An 18,444-nucleotide genomic window follows, 5' to 3' on the forward strand; every position below is an offset into this window, starting at 1 on the left:
ACATTTCCTAACGCTACACCGGCTTTAATGAAGCCCCGTCCTAACCAGGAATTACCGGGCTGGGTCTGACTGCAGCAGGGCCAAGGACCTCGGCACGCTGCTGCTCGCGGTGCCCAAGATCAAGGAAGACAAGGGGACGGTCACTTCCAAAGGCAGGGCACCCCTGGCCGGGGTTCGCAGGCGGAGATCTTACCAGTAACTAAAAAATACTTGGGTTTCTTAGTGCCTTTTTCCTCAGGGCGAAGAATTACACCTTAGCAGTCCCTTACATGCTTGGGACATTCAAATCGTCCCCCTCTTTCAGGTACACCATTGTTTTAAGTGCCTCATTCAACGTCACACAACCGCACCAAGCTGAGAAGAGGTCAGACCTTTTCCCTGCCCGTCCCATGCTCTGTCCACGAAACAACTGTACTTACCGTGACCCCTTTCCTCAAGCAAACCCCAACTCTTCTCCGGCTCACCCACACTCTGCCCTTCTCCGGCTTTGTCCGAGCACAGAGAACTTGGGAAAGTGAGTCTGGACGCCAGAGTCTCTCCCACCACACAATAGATTATTATTTTTTTACAAGCACCACAAAATAATCAGAGTAATCTGACTGAAGGCGAAAGAGCTCTTCATAAGAAACAACCCATGACTTAGGTATACACTTAATTTACTAACAAGCCTCTGATCCACAGGCATTCACAAATTACTGGTAACGAACTTGCAAAAAATACATAGCATTGGCCCCAAAATCCAGATTAAGAGTTTGGAAAACAAAAGTTTCTTTGAAAATTACTAGCTAATCTAAGTGTTTCATTAAGATCTTAAATTCTAAGCAAGCCCTAAGTCTATACTTAAAAAACAGCATAAGTTGTATTATTTTTAATTGTAGTAAACCATGTAATGTACATGGAAGTGAAGGATTTTACCCTGAATTTTATATTTTATAATATATCTACCTAGCTCAAGTAAAAGGTTTAGAAACAAACTGCTGTTAGTGCTTCTCTGCTGTTCAAAACAAACATTCAGCCAAACACCACCTTTCACTCGTATGTCTGCAGCAAAAATAGTTCAGACTGAACTTAAGCCCTTAAATACCTTTTCCTTTCATACACTGAATACTCAACTTACCAAGGCCTAGTCACACCAAGACCTTAGGAAAGGCGTTAATTACCTTAGGAGGTAATTAAGCTCACGTTCTGAACGCCCCGAAGATGCTGTTTAATACAACTTGGCTCACAAAGGCAGGCATTCTTTAAAAAGCTGAAAAGGTGGGTTTTTGCTTTGTTCCCATGCAGTTAAAAAGGTGTCAATTAAAAACAAACGACGAGAAATAGATGCAACAACATTTCCGGTAGGTCGTGAAGTCTCAAAGTGCCCACGTGTAGTTTTTACTGCTGTGTTTGCCACTCGGCAAAAGCTTCACCCTTCCGCGTGTGCCCGCCGATGGGCATACAACACCCCTGGGACGCTGGCGTTAGTCCCCAGAAATTATTTGGCATTAAAACCAGATAAAAGGAGTTCCAAATGCATTTTTGTTTGACTGCTTTGTTTTGGTTTGGTGTTTTTTTTTTGCAAAGCACTGTTGCTGCTCAACACGGTAGCTCACCTCTCTGCTATCAGCCAGCACCTTTCCCACAAGAAGTCAGCGGTCCAAGCGATCGGAGATGTTCAATGTTTATGACAAGGAGTCGGATGTCTTGTAACATGCTGCTATGTAAGCTCTACATCCAGCATTATACTGAAATAGCGCCGTGTCATGCTGTGTTTGGTGTAGGCTCTGTTAACGTCACTCATCCTCAGCTGCACACTTTAATGACGTGCCCCGGTCCGAGCTGTTGAACAGAACCATAAAGTCGATGCTCACGAAAGAAGTTCCTCCTCTCCCACGTTGGGCAAGTCGTTGCATTTCAGATTGTCTTGGCTGCCTTGTTTCCTGCTTCAAAAGGAAATACAACAGTTGCTGAGCGACTCAGAAAAAGGCAAAGCAGACAATGAGACACCAGCATCTGCCCCTGCCCTGCCAGGGGACCTTTGGGACCCTGAGCATGTGTCGTCCCCCCCCAGCTCCCCTGTAACAGGCTGGAAGTGCCATAGAAAAATGCTTTTCAGCCCATCGGAGGGGCGGGATGTGCCGTGTCACAAAAAACATCCCACAAAGTGGTTATGGGTCAGACAGAGGGTGCGTGAAGTTCCTAGTCATGGCCCCACACGAAAGGTGTCAAAGCCCAGCTCCTCAAATTCTCCTCCCGTGCTTTGCAGCAATTTCCAGAGCACAAGACAAACTGCAAATGTCCTTTCGGGCCACGATGACACTTACGGCAGCAGGTTCCCAGGGGCAGACAAAGACCGCTCCTCCCTCCTGCTCCCCTCGAATGGGTTCCCAAAGGATCGCTTCCGGATCATCGTTTTAACCAAGATCTGCAAGACCAGATTGGAGCTCGTCAGGGGTGCTACTGCTTTCCTTGCATTCAAGAGCAACAGGAACACCCAACTCTCATGCCCAGGTAATTAAGAAAACTAGTGAAAGCAACTCAAAGTTCTCTTTTTTAAAAAAACAAAACCAAACCAAAAACCACAGAAGGAAGCACGTTTACAAGTCTCCAGTTGCTTCATACAGGGATTGTATTCTTGTCTGAAACCCACAGTGCCACAACCGAACACGCAGGTGAGAGCCACGCTAAGTGTGAGAGGCTGGAAAGCAGAGCAAAGCCAAGTCTGGGAAGATTTTCTCCCCCCAGAAGTAGGTTTTACTGATCACTGCATCCAGTACCTGCAAAATCCCAGTTCCCTGTGATTACCTGTTAGAAGAATTCATTGGAAAGACAGAGGGGAAGGAAGGAACCGACACAATTTTGCCTTAACGTTTACTAAAACCAAGCTGAAAAACTGGCCGTTTGTCTAGCTGTGGCTGCAAAACACAAAGTTACCCAGCGTCGGCTGCAATCGGAGCCTGCTGGGAACAGAGCAAGTGTCGGGGTTCTTCCCAGGCAACCCCCAAGTTATTTTGCTGATGGGAGCAGAGAACAGCGTGAGCAGCGTTGGACCCCGCCTCGGCATGTGCATCCCGCTCTGGGAACCTCTGGGTTCATTTGGGATTGCTTCTTGTCTGTCTGTGCCTTATTTATCTGCTCACCACCGTGCACCGAGAGCCCTTAACGTCTGAAACGCGCACGACAGCAGGGTCCCGAGGGGGAAGGCATTTTATGCGAGAGTTGAAGCCATATGAATCTCGTACTCGAGCGTTAACGCCTGCAGCGGGATGCGCAAAGATCAGGCACCGGAGGGCGATTTTGAATAACAAATGCAAATGGGAAAATACACGATCTGCCTGGAGGTGGTGCGTTATTTAAGAGGCAAGAGTTGCAGTAAAACCTCCTTTGCCCTGAGCTGTGCTAAACACACCTGGATTTTCAACAGGGCTGGGAGCATTGAGCCGTCCTCCCTGCATGGCAGCAAGTCACCTCCGAACACGAGAAAGGGGGGAAAACCCCTCATCAATGGTGATTTCCTTAGAGCAAGATCTGTTTTTTCAGCTTGAGCGGCGCAAGGCACATTTGCATATTAACGTATCTGCAGCTGACGAGACTTCCGCAGGGTACGGAAGCAGGAGAGAGCTCCAGAAATGGAGCCAGACATGGGCACAGCCACGAGATGGAAAAGGGGCTTCAAAGGGAGACGTGTACTTCAAAAAAATCACAGTCTGGGTGTCTACAGGCAGATAACGCCGCGCCAGGGAAGTGCAAATCACCGCTCGCTGTTTCTCCTAGCATAAGGGCTAGTGGGCACCCAAAGAAATCATTAGGTTCAAAACCCAAAAGAATTTCACTTTCCACGCAGGGCAGGGTTACGCTGTGGTTCTCACCACCACAGTGGGTTGCAGAGAATAGAAGTGTGAGCTTGAAAAGAGATGAGATGAATTCCCCGAGAATAGCTCCAGGCGGGGGCTGGCGCACAACGTGGCCCAGATAAAATCTTCATCCCGGGAAGCTCCCACGGTCCCTACGGCCAGATGGGCAGAGCAGGGCAGGAGCTCCTCATGCCTGGCCAAAACACCCACTCCTGGCCACGGGCAGGTCCTGGACCAGAAGCTCTTTTGCCCTGAGCAAATACAGTGATTTTTCGGCAGCCAGATCAAGCGCGGAGACCGGCAACCCGCTGACAGGTCCCTTTGGGACCGCTCTGAAATATTCCCCCGCACCGTGGGGTACGGCCACCTCCAGCGAGATGCTGACACCCCGTCTTGAAGCACTTGTTTCTGGGCAAGGGAAGGTCTTTGCTCTAATCCTGCCCAAAGCTTTTGCCCTTCAGGATCAAGCTCCGTCTGCTCGGGATGGCCCCGGGAGGCAGCAGGGTCCCTGGTATGTGCCCGCAGACCATCACCTCCCCCCTACTCACCACGGTGGCCAGGCTGGGGATGTGCTTGACCGAATTCTCCACCTCCTCCTCCGTCACCTCGACGAGGGTGCAGTTCTCATCCTCCGTGGGCAGCAGCTCCGCTCCGTTCTTGGTGACCCAGGGGTGCAACTTCAATTAATAACACAGCCTGTCAGGAACGATTTCCTCTTTTTCGTAACTCAAACACCACCAGCCTGGCAAACGCATCTCCTCACCCAAGCTATGGCCCTTACATGCTCCTGAGATACCAGGGAGCGAGGGAGAGATGTGCCATGTCACCGATGAGCCAGCTCACCCCAGCACCGCTGGGAATAGCTAAGCCCGGAGCAGAAAATGCCACAGTGCAGCTCATCCGGAGCCAGCGCTGGCCCCATCTATGCAACCAAGCAATAACCTTGGTGACCTACAGCACTGGGCATCTCAGTGGGTTTTAGGGAAGAAGACCTATTTTCACTCTCATCATATGGATGAACAGCACCAAGAGGCAGGAGTGATTTATTCAAGAGCGTGTGCATGAGCAGTAGTGATGGGGGGAGACCCACCAAGCCCTAGTCTTGGGCCTGAATTAATCCACGACAGAGGCAGAAACCCTTCTTTCTCCTTGCCCACACACCTGGCATCTTGGGCGGCCGCAGGAGGAGCACAGAACGGTTCAGCAATTCCCCCGCAATCCTTTCCCCCTACCTTAGTCTCCATTTTCTCAGCTTCTCGCCCCTTCCAGGCTCCTGCAGGGGCGGAGGACCAGAAATCTCCTGCGAAAGGCTGTTGCACAGTACTTTCCTGGTAGCAGAGGAAATACTGTACTCAGGGGAATTCCTTTTGCCTGTGACTTCTGTAGGCACCAAAGGTCCCAAAGCTGAGTAGATCCCGGAGCAGGAGAAGGATCTGGGACTTACCTGCCCAGGGGCCCTGGGCACAGGGGCAGGACCTAACCTGGCGCGATCAAACTGACTCCCAAAAAAAGCCAAGCAAGGAGAACCCAAGAGAAGTGAAGCCACAGCCCACACCAGCAGCTTGGGTCAGTACCTTGATTTCTGGAACCGAAATCCTAGATTCAGGATTTTTATCCAGCATCCGTGTAATCAAATCCTTCAAGAAGTCCGTAACTTCTGGCCTGGGGAAAGAAGAGGGGAGAAATGAGACAGGGAAGGGAGTGGATGCTGCCTCCCTTCTTCCCCTCAGTGCCAGCCACTGATGGCCTTCCTGGGCAGACTGGGGCCGGACCCTAGCGCCGGCAGGGGTCCAGCTCCGGGTACTCATGCGCTCAGGTGCCACACAGCCCTTCCTTCCCAAACGCCCCCAAAGAAGCAAAATATCCCCTTTTTGGGCAATCCGAAGTCTGATCCCACGTGTACGGGGCTGGAAGAGCCCGACATCAATTCCACCCAGGCTAAAACCCGGCTAAAACCCAACAGGCAGCGACTGCAGAGGTTAATCTGTTCCCTCTGTGACTTCAATCGCTCCTTCTTCAGCAACTGCAAACCAGGAGATGTTGCCTTCACATTTAATGCAAAAGAAGTTTTCCAGGGCCAAGGGCCAAGAGAAGGGCTCAGAGCCCCAGTTTTGCAAAACCGCAGCAAAGCAGGGCCAGACCCACCCCGGCAGTGCCCGAGAAACGACTCAGAAGAGCTTTAAAACAAGGGCTGAGGGTTGGGTTTTTGGGTACTTACTGGTCTGGGAACTCCAACGTTTGGGTCTTGATTTTATTGTGTAAACTCAGGATCCTTTCATCCATAAAAGGGCACTACCACGAAGGAAAAAAAAAAAAAAACAACAAAAAAAAAAACAATGAGAAAAGCAACAACCTCTGTTAGGAAGCAGCAGCGGGGCAGCCAGTCAAGCATCGGGATCTCATAGAGTTTGATGGAGAGCAAGGAGCCAGTTACTGGGAAATACTGGAAGGTTTCCTATTATATCAATGTCTTCTTTTAAACGCAAAGAAAATAATATTTGACTAAAAATGATGACATTACTACTACAGCTCCTTTCCTAAAAAATCTGGCCAGGCATAGAATTTTTTTCCCCTGGGAAAAAGAGAAACACATCCCTTTTGGCTGCTCCCGTCCCGCGGACAGGCAGAAGTTTCCCATTTCCACCCACACATCCCTGTCTCCCTTTGGCAAGTCCCAACTGCTTGAACAGGGGTGAAAGCTGCAAATCCCACCGCGTACCCGGCATGTGGGAGGCACATGGCAAACGCCCCCCCCTCCCGGACCACCAACAGCGCTGGAAAAAACCAATCTCATTACCTGCCCAAACACAAAGCAGTACAGCGTGATCCCCATGGCCCAGACGTCCAAAGCCTGCGGAGAGGAGAATACATAGTTCGAGCTGCAACAGACAGTGTGTACAAAGATTAGTGCAAAACCCCTCAAATAGCTATTAAATACCTTTCCAGAGAAGATCTTCCTGGTTTCCGACAGCGTCTCTGGTGCCATGAAGGCGGGGGTGCCCACCGTGTTGGTTAAGAGGGCATCGGCTCCCTTGAACTCGTTGCTCACTCCAAAGTCAGCAATTTTGACGTGCCCGTCTTCCCCCACGAGGAGGTTGGAAGGTTTAATATCCCGGTGAATTATCTTTTGATAGTGCACTGCAGCCAAAGGAGAAACAAGCAATTCAGCAGCAGCAAAGGAGCCAGGAAGCCCCGTGCAGCTGTAAGCCTTCTGCTAACCACCACCAGCCCCGGCTTCTAAAAGCCTTGTGCAGTAGCATGAGCCACTGGAAATGGCACCGTACACCAGCAGAAAGTCCAGCCCTGGGTGTTTAAAAAAAAAATTAAAATAAGAAATCCCTTCCTTTTCGCACAGACACTCACAGTATTCAATGCCCTTGATCAGATCCTGGAAGTAGAACCGAGCCTGGTCCTCGCTGAGAGGTTTCAGGGTTGGGATTTCCATCACGGGGCTGCAAAGGCAACAGAGAACGGAGGTCGTTCCCCATACAAATGTGTTGAAACAGGTCCTAGAGCCTTTGCTGCCAGCCAGCAGCAACGTGGCCCCAAATGGAGGTGCGCATGGTGGGGTACAGAACTGTAACTGGGTTGGGGAGGTGCTACCCAAACCCATAGGAGACCCACCATGAACCTCCCCATCGCCTCTGCATCCTGCACCCACCTCAGGTGGCAAACCTGTATCACGTTCATGCTTTAGTAGGTTTCAATCTGGAATTCAGTACTCACCCTTGCTTCACCAGTTCAAACACTGAAACACAAAAGAGAAGGTGATTACCGGTCACTTACAGGTTAGAGCTCCTGCAAGCACAGTCCCAGCACAAAAGGAACTGTTCTGATGATGAAAGTTATGAAAATAATATCATTTTTTTTAAAAAAAAAAAGAGATGCTATCTTATGCAAGGTACACACCGTTTTGCACACTTCTATCTTCAACTAAGGGGATGCTGCCAACTACCTTCTTAATGCTGCAGCTTCAGCATCACCGAATACCGCCCCCCGAAACCCTCGGTTTGCCTGCAAGACTGAGGCCCAGTCCACGCTGCGAGCAAAGCTCTGCACTTGGCCATGAAGGCATCACACGCTCCTCTGCTAGTACAGGCTGATCATACATGATGGAAAAGAAACGCCTCCTCCAAAAGCAGGTGTATTTACATCAAGCAAACCACTGCAGTCTGCAAGACAGGTTGGGAGGGAGCTCATTTGTACAGTGGATAACTAACACGTGCCTTGTTCTCGAAGCCAAAAAAAAAAAAGCTCCTTTCTAGCAGCCCAGCTTCAAAGCTGAGAACATAAATGCTGGTACCTCTCATGGCAAAGCATGCCCTGATGTCGAATTAAAGCCTATAAAGTGCTATAAAGCGCTATAAAGCACTCCTGTCTCCTTTCTGAACCCAGACTGGATCCCGTTTGCTCCGACCATTGGAGGGGATTTGCTCCTCCAGCACACCCAGGCCATACCCGCTCTGGAGGAGGGACCCAACCCCACACGCAGCTGCCCCAAAACGTGGGGTAACACTTTGTCCTGTCAAACCCCCATCCCGCTGACACCCCACGAGTGCCGCAGGGCAGCGGGCACTCACCCATGTACAGGTGGTCCTCGCCGGGGTCATCCAGGACCTGCCGAAAAGAGCAGAAAGGAAATTAAACATCACCAAAAAAACCTTGCAAATTAAACACTGTGATTTTTTTTTTTTTACTTAGCGGCCATCTCAATTCTGCACCATCTGCGCCATTAGCATGGTCTGCTAATCTCCCGGCTTCTACCCACAAGGAGTGGGGGAAAAAAAGAGGACAGAGATATAGCTGTACTGCAAGGAAGTAAATATTTAAAACACACAGGAAGCATCATCTGACTCATGAGCCAAATAAACTCCAGCCTGCCCATCCTTAACTCTTGATTTTTGGACTGTTTCATACAGTCAGGGGGTGGAGGGCAGGGCGGCTGCACCACAGAACCAGCAGAAACACCAGTTCCTCCCCAAAACCCATCTGAGCACTTGTTTCCTCCAAGGAAGCCACACATTTCTGCATTTCCCTTTCCAGGCAGGGAAGAAAAAAATCCTCTTTTGAGAGGGGAGAAATAAAAAACCTTTGAAACCACAGAAAACACAAGACCCCTGTAGTCAGGACCTGCCACAGCCATCCAGTCCCTCTGCGGTCTCTCCCCTCCACCCAAGCCACCGTGTAGCCCATCCCCACAGCATCCAGGCTCTTCCACGCTCGGGGTGGGTTTTGGGAAGGGGTAGCCATGGCACATGGCCAGCCGGCACCCACCTCCACCAGCTTCACCACGTTGGGGTGGTCCAGCTTCTTCAGGATGGCGATCTCCTGGTAGACCTGCTCGATGGGCCCTTTGGGCTGCAGGCAGCCCTCGGAGGCAGCCTTGGCCCCGCGGGGCGGTGGGCGGCCTGCGGAAAGGCACAGACGGGGTGTCCAGTCAGGAACGAGCCCTCAGGGTCCCCAAAGCATAGAACCATAGAATGGTTTGGGTGGGAAGGGACCTGTAAAGGTCATCTAGTCCAACATCTTCAACTAGATCAGGTTGCTCAGAGCCTCGTCCAACCTGATCCTGAATGTTCCCAGGGATGGGGCATCCACCACCTCTGTGGGCAACCTGGGCCAGGGTTTCACCACCCTCATTGTAAAAAAATTCTTCCTTCTATCTAGTGTAAATCTCCCCTCTTTTAATTTAAAACCATTCCCCCTTGTCCTATTGCAACAGGTCCTTCTAAAAGGTTTGTCCCCATCTTTCTTATAAGCCCCCTTTAAGTACCGAATGGCTGCAATAAGGTCCCCCCGGAGCCTTCTCTTCTCCAGGCTGAACAGCCCCAACTTCCCTCCGCCTGGTGCTCCAGCCCTCTGATCAATTTTGCGGCCCCGCTCCAACAGCTCCGTGTCCTTCTGATGTTGGTGGCCCCAGTGCTGGAGGCAGCACTGCAAGGGGGGTCTCCCCAGAGCAGAGCAGCGGGGCGGACCCCCTCACCCTGCTGGCCGTTCTGCTGGGGATGCAGCCCAGGGTGCTGCTGGCCGCCTGGGCTGCGAACACATTGTCAGCTCGTGTCCAGCTTTTCATCCATCAACACCCCCAAGCCCTTCTCCTCAGGGCTGCTCTCCATCCCCTCATCCCCCAGCCTGCATTGACGCCGGGGGTTATCCCCCACCCTAAAGCTGTTGTGCCACTTACGGGGGAATCCCGCCTGTCTCATCAGCTTCTTTTTGGAAAGAACCTTCATTGCCTGCAAGAGGGGAAAAAAACATGGGATTTAGGGCAAATCGAGGATAAAACAGGGCTGGCAGGACGGGGCCAGCACAGAGCTGGGCAGGGAGTCAGCGGAGGGGATCCATCCTCATCCCACCCACCCCGCTGCAGGCTCCAGGGCCGTGCAATACTCACATAGTAGGTGTTATCGTCCTCGTTGTAGGCCAGCTTCACCACCCCGTAGGAGCCCTAGAGAGGGGCACAGCCATGGGGGACCAGTTAGGGACAGTCCACCGAAAAAACCCAACAGCACCAAAATGGGCCCCAGGCTCCACCGTAAACCCGGCCCCACCGGGATCACGGAGCTGGTGGGCGACGCTGGGAGTAGCAGGGTGTAGGCTCTGGCATCACACCACCAGCAAAGAAAAGGTTCAAATGCCCCATATCATTGAAGGGAGGGGGAATGGGGAAAATTAATAATAATTTAAAAAATATACGCTATTCAATTGGCACCACCCAGAAGAGACCAGTGTCACAGCGAAGAGCCGGCTGAGTTGCCGTGGTGAGCAGCTGAAATTGCATCTCAGCGGCTCGGCGGCAAAAGCGGGCCCAGCACCCTCCCACCCCGAATCCCCCCATCCCACCCCAAACCCGGCCAACAACACTCACCTTCCCGATCTCGTCCTTCAGCTTGTACTGGTTGAGCTGCACACAGTCCTGGGGGGAGAGAGAGGGGGTCCGACACGAGCCACGACACCGCTCGCCTCTGCTCTCCTCCTTTTAAATCTCCGGCAAAACTTCCTCTGCAAACTCCGGCCCTGCTCCGCTCTGCCCGGGCACCGCTCGGCACTGGGCAGCTTTGATTCATGACCCATAAACGCCAGCCGCCCGGCCACGCGCCGGTGTGTTTATAGACGGCTAATTGCAAATGTTAACAGCCGGGCAGGCAATATTGTCCGCTCACATGGAATGAGAGCGCACGACGGGCGGGCGGTGGTGGGGATCAGCAGCTGGGAGAGCCCTGGGGGGGGTTTAATGCCGGTGACCCAGCACCAAGTATTTTTCTTCTGGGCAAAGCAGCCCCTTGCTGCCTGTTTTCTGGCAGGCTGGGGCCAGGCAGGGCCCTTTTCTCTTTAGATCTCAGTGGCTCTCTCTTTTTTTTTTTTTTTTTTTTTATTTTTAAGGGGGATTAAAAAGAAAATCATGGTGTGCCACCAGCTCCCCCCGAAACGCAGCCACGAGAGCTGGTGGCATCTACAAAAGGCACAAAACGTGGCGAGCTGCTGGGTCCCACATCCCTGAGGGCTGTCCCCATGGACAAGGATGGACCAGGACATCCCCCCGCCTCCCGCTGCACATCTGCGGATGTGCCGCAGGGTTTTATCCCAAAAAACCAAGCAAGAAGCAATGCCATGGTGGGCGAAAACCAGGTGGATGGGGGCATGAGAACCGCAGGAGTAGCGATGATCCCCCCTCACCTGCAGTCCCGTGATGGATACGCGGTTCGACTCCACCGTCGGCCGCCGTGGCAGCCGCGGGGAGGAGTGTGGGGACGTCACCGGAGAGTAAGGAAGGGACGGGTAGATGAAGCGTTCGTTGGCGCCGTCGTCGCCGTTCCCAGGCGAGCGGGCAGGCTGCGACCGCTCCTGCAGCGAGAGCTTTCGGCCAGAGAGGTGCAGCTTCGCCCTCGGCTCCCGGCCGTCCCCAAAACCCTCGTCGCCGGGCGTGTTCATCTCCTCCTCCTCGCTCGCACTCCCCGTCGCGTCGTACTCGGTCACCACGATGAGCGAGGCCATGCCGGGGCGGCAGGGGTTCAGCGGCGGGGGGTCCCGGGGAGCCCCGGGCACGGGGCGGCCGCAGCCTCCGTCACGGCAGAGGGGCCGCAGGGCGGTCGAGCTGCCGGGGACACATGATGGCATGGTGCGACCGACGGCCTCATCCCGGCCACGCTGCGACAGGGAGGCGTGCCTGCAAACACAGGGAGGCTCAGCTGGGATCCCCCGGGAAAGCAGGATTTTCTCCCACCGGTCATTACTCTACAGATCAATTTGTTCATCCCGGAGGGGATGGGGCAAAGCCAAGGGCAGCGGCGCAGGACGGCACTGGGGCCGGGCACCCACCCTGTCACGGGGCAGACCCCAAGAGGGGGCCAGCCTCAACTCCCAGGCTGCTCCTTCCACCCCTCCTTTATTGAAACACCTCCAGGGAACACCGAACCCATCTTCTCCACTACAGAAACACCCCAAAAAGGGGTATTTTACAGGAGCAGGATCAGGCCCTGCACTATGCCAGCATAAATATCACTCAATTCCTTGCTTTACTGCTTGGTCCCACAGTCGGAGTGGGCACATCTCTGCCAAACACCCCCCAAACGAAGCAGTTCAGGGGCACAGGGACCCACTTACCAAGCGTGGGGTGCAGGGTCAGCCCCCCCGGCTCACTGCCTCCTCCCACAGCCCATCATCGCCAGCGATTTCTCTTCCTCGCCCCGGGTTCCCTGTGGCCGCCTCTGCAAAAATCAGGTTCCTGAACCTTGGGATAATGAGAAAGCGGTTCTGTTAGCAACAAAGAATTAAAAATATGTGTATATATAAATAAATAACAATTTTAAAAGGGGAGAAAACAGTGTAATCCACACATGCTGGGTGCCCTGCAGCAGTCGGGGCAGTTTGACGGTTGGTTGTAAACCATCGCTCTTCCCTGCCACGATGCCGGTGCTGTTTTTAATTTCTAGGTTAATGAGAATTTTGCTGCAGAAGCAAGTAAAAAAAAAAAAAAAAAAAAAAAAAATCCTGAAACAAACAGCCCAGAAGCAGGAACAAGGTTTGAGGCGTTTTTCTGCCTGGTTCCCACACCTCGGCGAGGCGGCCAGTTAAAATTAGCTCCACTCATCTCCATTGAAGTTTCCGTGCTGCACCCGCAGCACAACCGCTCTGGATCAGCCCCGCAGAAATTACCGGTCAAGCACAGAAATCAAATCGTCTGCCCCTTCCCTCCAGGCTCACAATGGCCTAATTGCTGTTTTCAACGCAAATCTATAAACCGGAGCTTTTTTGCTCAAGTGGGATCAGCCCGGAGCTAAAGCTGACCCAGCCCCGCTCGCTGCTTCGAGGCGCAGAGAAACGCAGGGGATGCGAAGGCTATAAATAAGCCGACGAGCAGCAACAAGGACAAACTATTTCAGAAACGCCGCGTTTCGCGGGCCTGAATCCGCTCCCGGCTGGGGCTTTGCTGGGCAAGAGAGCCGGGAGCCGCCAGCTGAGCCGAGATGGGGCTCCACATCTCGGGCACCGTGGCTGCAAAACTCCCCCCGCCCCGGTGCTGCTGGCAGCCACGGCAGCGCGTTTTAATGCACTCCCAAAATGGATTTGAATAAACAGGCAGCTCCCCCCATAACCCCGATTCGCCCTGAACCCACAGGGATGCATCCTGAGGCCGGTTGCCATTTGCCTGGCTTGCTTTGGGCACCCGGCCAGCGGGCACATATAAATAGCCGTCCCCCGAAGCCGGAGCTGATCCTGAACGCCATGCCCTCTACCCTCACTGTGCGCCGCCGCCACACCAAAAAAGGCAGCTCATGGGGGCGGCCCTGGGATGAAGCCACCCCAGGAGCATCACTGGCCACAGCGGCCATCCCTGGCCACAGCACGGCACAGCCGGGCATCCCACCCTGCCCCAACAGCATCGCCTGCACCTGAATTCCCAAGGGTTCGCGCTAAACTTTGCCGGGCTGGGGCAAAACTGAGCGATGAAGGTTTCACCACACTTGGGGGAAGAGCATGCCCTGGCCGGCGGGAGTTAATTGGCTTGACCAGGATAAACATATCAGAGCTGATTAATTGGAGCAGGCTTCCCCAGGCCCCGTAAACAGGCTAAAAGTCAACCAAGCACCATCGTAACATCAGCTAGGGTGGAAAATCGGAGAGTTTTTTTTTTCCCCTTTGCATGGGTGCAAAGGGGCCGAGCATGGGGTTTTGCAGAAATTGCCCTGTGAGATGGTTCCTTCCCTGAAAGAAACCCAAAATTGGGATCGTGCTGTTGAACGCAGCCCCATGGGACATGGAATAACTACTAACAATAAGGCAGCCAATTGTCCTTAATAAGCACACGGGGAGGAGAACCGCCGTATTCCCAGCCAAAGGGAAAACCAAAATAGCTGGAATGGGGGGAATAAACCCAAAAAGGGGAAATATAGCCCAGGGGCTCTGGCACCACCAACCCACCCAGGTCCTTGCCCAGGGAAAAGCGGCACATTCTGGTATGAACTCCAGCAGATCCTTATGTAAAAGCGAGCAGCACATGCCCACAAAATCCTCAGGAAATGTAACAGCCTGGTGTATAGGAATGATTTATCGGCACAGCTTTTGGCTGCAATCCGTATATAACCCATAGCGGCTCCAGCAGGATTATCGAAGCAATCAGTCTCACATCTAATTCAGCAAGGAGAGGGATATTAAAATGAAAAGAGGTCTGTGAAACCCTGGCAGCGGCTCTCCCTCTCGCTCAGCATCCACGTGGCTTTAGCGGAAACAAACGGGAGCGAAATCAGCCCCCGTGAGGAGGAAGTGATTTTTACAGCCCCCTCCTGCCACCCCAGCTCTGCTGTGAGCATGTGGCCCCTGCCTGGTCCCCACTGGGATGCGGCCGCCTACGGATGGGAATACGCCGACCGGTTCTGGAGGCGCAGAGGGTGACGCCTTGCAGCCAGCACTGGCCGCACAGATTTAAAACTCAGTGTAGGGATACATTGGCCAGTCCTTCCCTCCCTGGAGCTGTTTCTCTACCCAGGAGCAGGGCGGGTGATGGGACAGTGCCCCCGGCTCCCGCCGATGGCCACACGCTTGCCTTCCCCGCCCCCGACACACTTCCCTCCGGCAAGGCCAGATGCGGTGTCAGGGTTCAGACCCTCCCAAGAGAGCAAGACTTGGTGGCAGCTCCGGCAGCAACACCTCCATCCATCCTTCCATGGGAACCCGCTCATGCACTGCAAAACAAGCCGCTCATAACAAAATTGAACACAAACCACCTAAACTGAGGCTGACTTTACTCGCAGAGCATCCTCTCCCCTGCTAACGCCAAAGGTCTGCGGTTAAAAGTTAACTGGGGCCAGCGCGCAGGGCAGTTATCGGCTCTCGCTGGGCAGAGTCCAGTGGCTATTTTGTTTTCCCTGGTCACTGTCAGCGGTGGAAGCGCCAGTGCCAAGAGCGGTGTCATCTGCAGCAACGGGGGCATCGATCACAGTTTCCCTTCTTACGGGCGAGCGCAGACCTTGCCAGAAATATATTAGTCACTGTAGTATACAAAGACCATATGCATCCCCGCCTGACTTTTAATGGAAAAAAATCTCTCAGCAGCTTCTCTAGAAGTCAGAGGACACCCAAAATAACAAGGCACTGGAAACAGGCACCCAGCCCCCATCTATGCTGGATCCCTGTGCCCAGGCAAAGCTTTTCATCGCCCCTGGGGCAAACAGAAGAGCCTCCTGCATTGCCTGGCCCATCCAACGCAGGGTGGAAAAGAACGAGGAAAAAATGCAAAGCCGGGCTGGTAGCATTGTAATGGCACCAAAAGCCAGTGGCAGGTTTCAATAGGAGTCAAAAAACATCTTTACCAAGGTTTTTTATAATCTTGATGATACCGCCTAATACTGCTTAAGCAATATATAATGAGCATCCCAAAACAAGTAAGCTTTGGATGTGGTGTTGAGCACAGGCCGGGATGAGCTCAGGGCACCACCGTCACCTCGTCCAGCGCTGCCAAGTGGCTCCCGGCTCTCCTGGAAACAGCAGCTCCAGCCCACGACGTCCAGGAGAGAGGAAACAAAAGCGGCTCTGCACTTTGTGAACACCACTTAAAAGACATTAGGGCTGAGTTGAAAGCAAAGCCTCCTCCAAATTACAGCCCCAATCTGATAACAGCCGCCTTCCCTGGAACGGCGCTGGTCGATCAGACACCCCTTACAGCGCTCTCAGGTTTTGTTGGGCGTTTTTCCCAAACCAAAGTGCTCATGGAGAGGAGCCAGGCGAGAGATGGGGCTCCTTCCCCCAGGAGAGGGGCTGCCTCTCTGGTTGGGGGCCATGAAGGCAGCTCCAGCACCCACAGCCATCACACACCCTGTCCCCAGTATGGTTTCCTTGTCCCCAAAGGATCTGGTCCTGTCTCCAGGAACGGTTTCTGCTCCTGCAGCACTGCACAGTGGCACGGTCAGCCTGCAGCTCCACCGCACCAGCTTCCTGCGGTCATCCCACCACTGCTTTTGGTCTTTACTGTTACCTCCGTGCTCCCGGTGCTCCGTGCCACGCATGTGGCCGCAGGGCTGCGCCCCACCTCCTAACCACGCTCGGTCACTCAGCAACCCAACCTGTGGCTTCCCCTGAGACCTGGCCCCCGCACACAAGTCACTCCACCAACTCCATCCCCTCCATCTTCTCCTGGCCTCTCACTTGACCTTAAAAATCCCCTCCTTTTCCCAGCCCCACGGCCTAACTCTCCCCCGTCCCCCTGCTGCGAGCCCTCGCCTCCCTGGGCAGGAGCCCCACGGGGTCTGCGCGACGCCTGGCGTGGTGGGGACGGCCACCACCCTGTCACATCCCCAAGCCTGGGATGCCGCCAGCCCATCGGCTACCAGCGGCACATGCCGGGGGCTGGTGGGCGGCCGAAGGCGAGCGGGAGCGGGATCCCTGCCGGGCCCGGGCGGCCGCCGCGGCGCGGCTCCTCCAAACGGGATGGGGAAACGACAGCACCGATCCCCCCATCGCCGAAACACCCGCACAGGCCGGGCTGCGAGCCCCGCGGGGGGGCCCTGTTGGAAGGAGATGCCGTTCTCTGCTCGGAGGGCATCCCCATCCCCGGCCCCAGCCGCCCACGCCCGCCGCCGCCGGTCCCTCCGGGCGCGGCTTTGTCTCCGCAGCCGCGGGCGCATCCTCCGCCCGGGCCCGCCCGGCCTCCCCGCCCACTCCCGCACCACCGACCTGGCGGGACGCGCCGCTTCGCTGGCGGGAGGGAGAGACCCCCGCAGACCCCGGAACCCACGGAGCCGCCGCCGCCGCCGCGCTGCCCTGCCCGCGGGGCCGGAGCGGGGCCGCCCGGCGCCGCCTTCGCTTTCGGTTCCGCTCCGGCGGCGGCAGCGAGGGAAGGAGAGAGGGAAGGAGGGAGGAGGGAGGGAAAGAGGGAGGGAGGGAGGCCCCGCTCCGCCCCGGGGAAGGGGAGGTTTCCCCCCGGGGAGCCGCATCCTGCCCGCCCACCCCCATAAACCGTTCTTTGGGGTGGTTTGGCGTTTTGGTTTTTTCGTGTTTGTTTTTTTTTTTTTTTTTTAGTTTGTTTTTTTTTTTTTTAATATTTTATTTCCCCCTCCGGCCGCTCGGCCCCGCCTTACCTCGCAGTGCAGCCCGGGGGGCCCCGGCTGGTCCCGCTCCTCCGCCCCCGCGTCCCGGGGGGGCGCGAACGGCCGCGTCCTCCCGCCCGTCCCGCTGCTCGGCCGCGGCTTCGCCCCCTCTGCCCCTGGGCAAACGCAGGATTTCCAGCGTGGGTCCACATGGGGTTTCCTGCATCACCTCCCCTGGACCGTGGCTCAGCGGTTGGCCGACGCTTCTGAAATCATCACCTAAAGGGGGTTTTAGGAACCAGTTGTTTGGAAATGTCACAGCGGCCACCGCCAGGCCACCACCACCACCACGGCTCCTGCTCGGGTTGCAGCTCTGCAGCGCTGGGATGGGGGAAACGCTGCCACGGCCTTTAACTCCCCGACTGGCACCAGCCCTTCATAAACATCTCCCATGCTTTCTCCATGCTCATTATTTGTTTTTTCTTATCGAGTACATTCCCATCAAGCGCCATTCTTGCGCTGAGCTCACCTGCCTTTTTCTGATCAACTCTTCTTTCCATGAGGCAACAGCTTTAACCTCGAGCAGATGCGAATGCCATGGCTGGCACGAACCCTTGTCCTCATTTTGCTTCGAGATCCATTTGTGGTCGCCACTTCAGCATTGTAGAGCTTCCCGGAGTAGAGCCGTGCTTCCATGCGAGCTCTATGGATAAACACTGCTATTTTGACCAGGATCTTGAAAGCCACTCTAGAAATCAAGTTTGTGCACTTACTGTAAAATAGTATGTGCTCCAAACATTTTATGGACTGAACTCCTCTGATTAATAGAGCTCTGATAACGCAGCTGAGAGGGGATCAGCCACCAAAACCAGTGCTCCCATGAAGCCCACAGGGCAACCTGGGCTACTTTTCACTGTTAGAAATCTAGCTGTCGTTTTAAAGTTAGGCGCTGATTATCTACCAACACCCACGCTGCAACACCAATTAACGAGATGGCTAAACTAGCACTGAACTACCCTCATTCCAACCACATCACAGAGCTTCTCCCTTCCTGCCTCACCTGGCAGGGCTCCATCAGAGCCAGG

The 18,444-nt window shown here is 54.3% G+C and overlaps 1 protein-coding gene across 8 annotated transcripts; it reads right to left on the minus strand.

Annotated features, from left to right (window-relative positions):
* Positions 1–639: 639 nt before the first annotated feature.
* On the minus strand, positions 640–17,189 carry CAMKK2 (calcium/calmodulin dependent protein kinase kinase 2). 8 transcript variants are annotated; one of them, XM_074605880.1, is made up of 18 exons: positions 17,007–17,157; positions 12,441–12,567; positions 11,514–12,003; positions 10,705–10,752; positions 10,231–10,284; positions 10,021–10,072; positions 9,111–9,244; positions 8,417–8,453; positions 7,563–7,584; positions 7,200–7,288; positions 6,775–6,974; positions 6,634–6,687; positions 6,055–6,128; positions 5,411–5,498; positions 5,069–5,164; positions 4,385–4,513; positions 2,307–2,407; positions 640–1,922 (listed from the first exon to the last, which is right to left on the minus strand). In XM_074605880.1, the coding sequence occupies exons 3-18, from the start codon at positions 11,952–11,954 to the stop codon at positions 1,850–1,852; spliced, it is 1,692 nt and encodes a 563-aa protein (XP_074461981.1). In that variant the 5' UTR covers positions 11,955–12,003; positions 12,441–12,567; positions 17,007–17,157; the 3' UTR covers positions 640–1,849. The 8 variants fall into 8 exon arrangements, 6 of the variants coding, with proteins under 6 accessions (XP_074461981.1, XP_074461980.1, XP_074461982.1 ...); XM_074605879.1 differs by having other exon boundaries at positions 640–1,925; XR_012589722.1 differs by lacking the exon at positions 5,069–5,164 and having other exon boundaries at positions 4,385–4,532.
* Between the last annotated feature and the right edge of the window lie 1,255 nt (positions 17,190–18,444).

Source organism: Larus michahellis, chromosome 13 (genome assembly GCF_964199755.1).
Source record: "Larus michahellis chromosome 13, bLarMic1.1, whole genome shotgun sequence".
NCBI lineage: Eukaryota > Metazoa > Chordata > Aves > Charadriiformes > Laridae > Larus > Larus michahellis.

Bases quoted from the DNA above. Each gene is read 5' to 3' on its own strand.
- CAMKK2 (XM_074605879.1), bottom strand. From the start codon at position 11,954: ATGCCATCATGTGTCCCCGGCAGCTCGACCGCCCTGCGGCCCCTCTGC. The intron at 10,073-10,230 runs GTGAGTATTGCA...CCCCTCTTGCAG, and splicing joins AGGACGATAACACCTACTAT to GCAATGAAGGTTCTTTCCAA. The intron at 1,926-2,306 runs GTAAGTGTCATC...TTCCTTTTGAAG, and splicing joins GCCCCTGGGAACCTGCTGCC to CAGGAAACAAGGCAGCCAAG.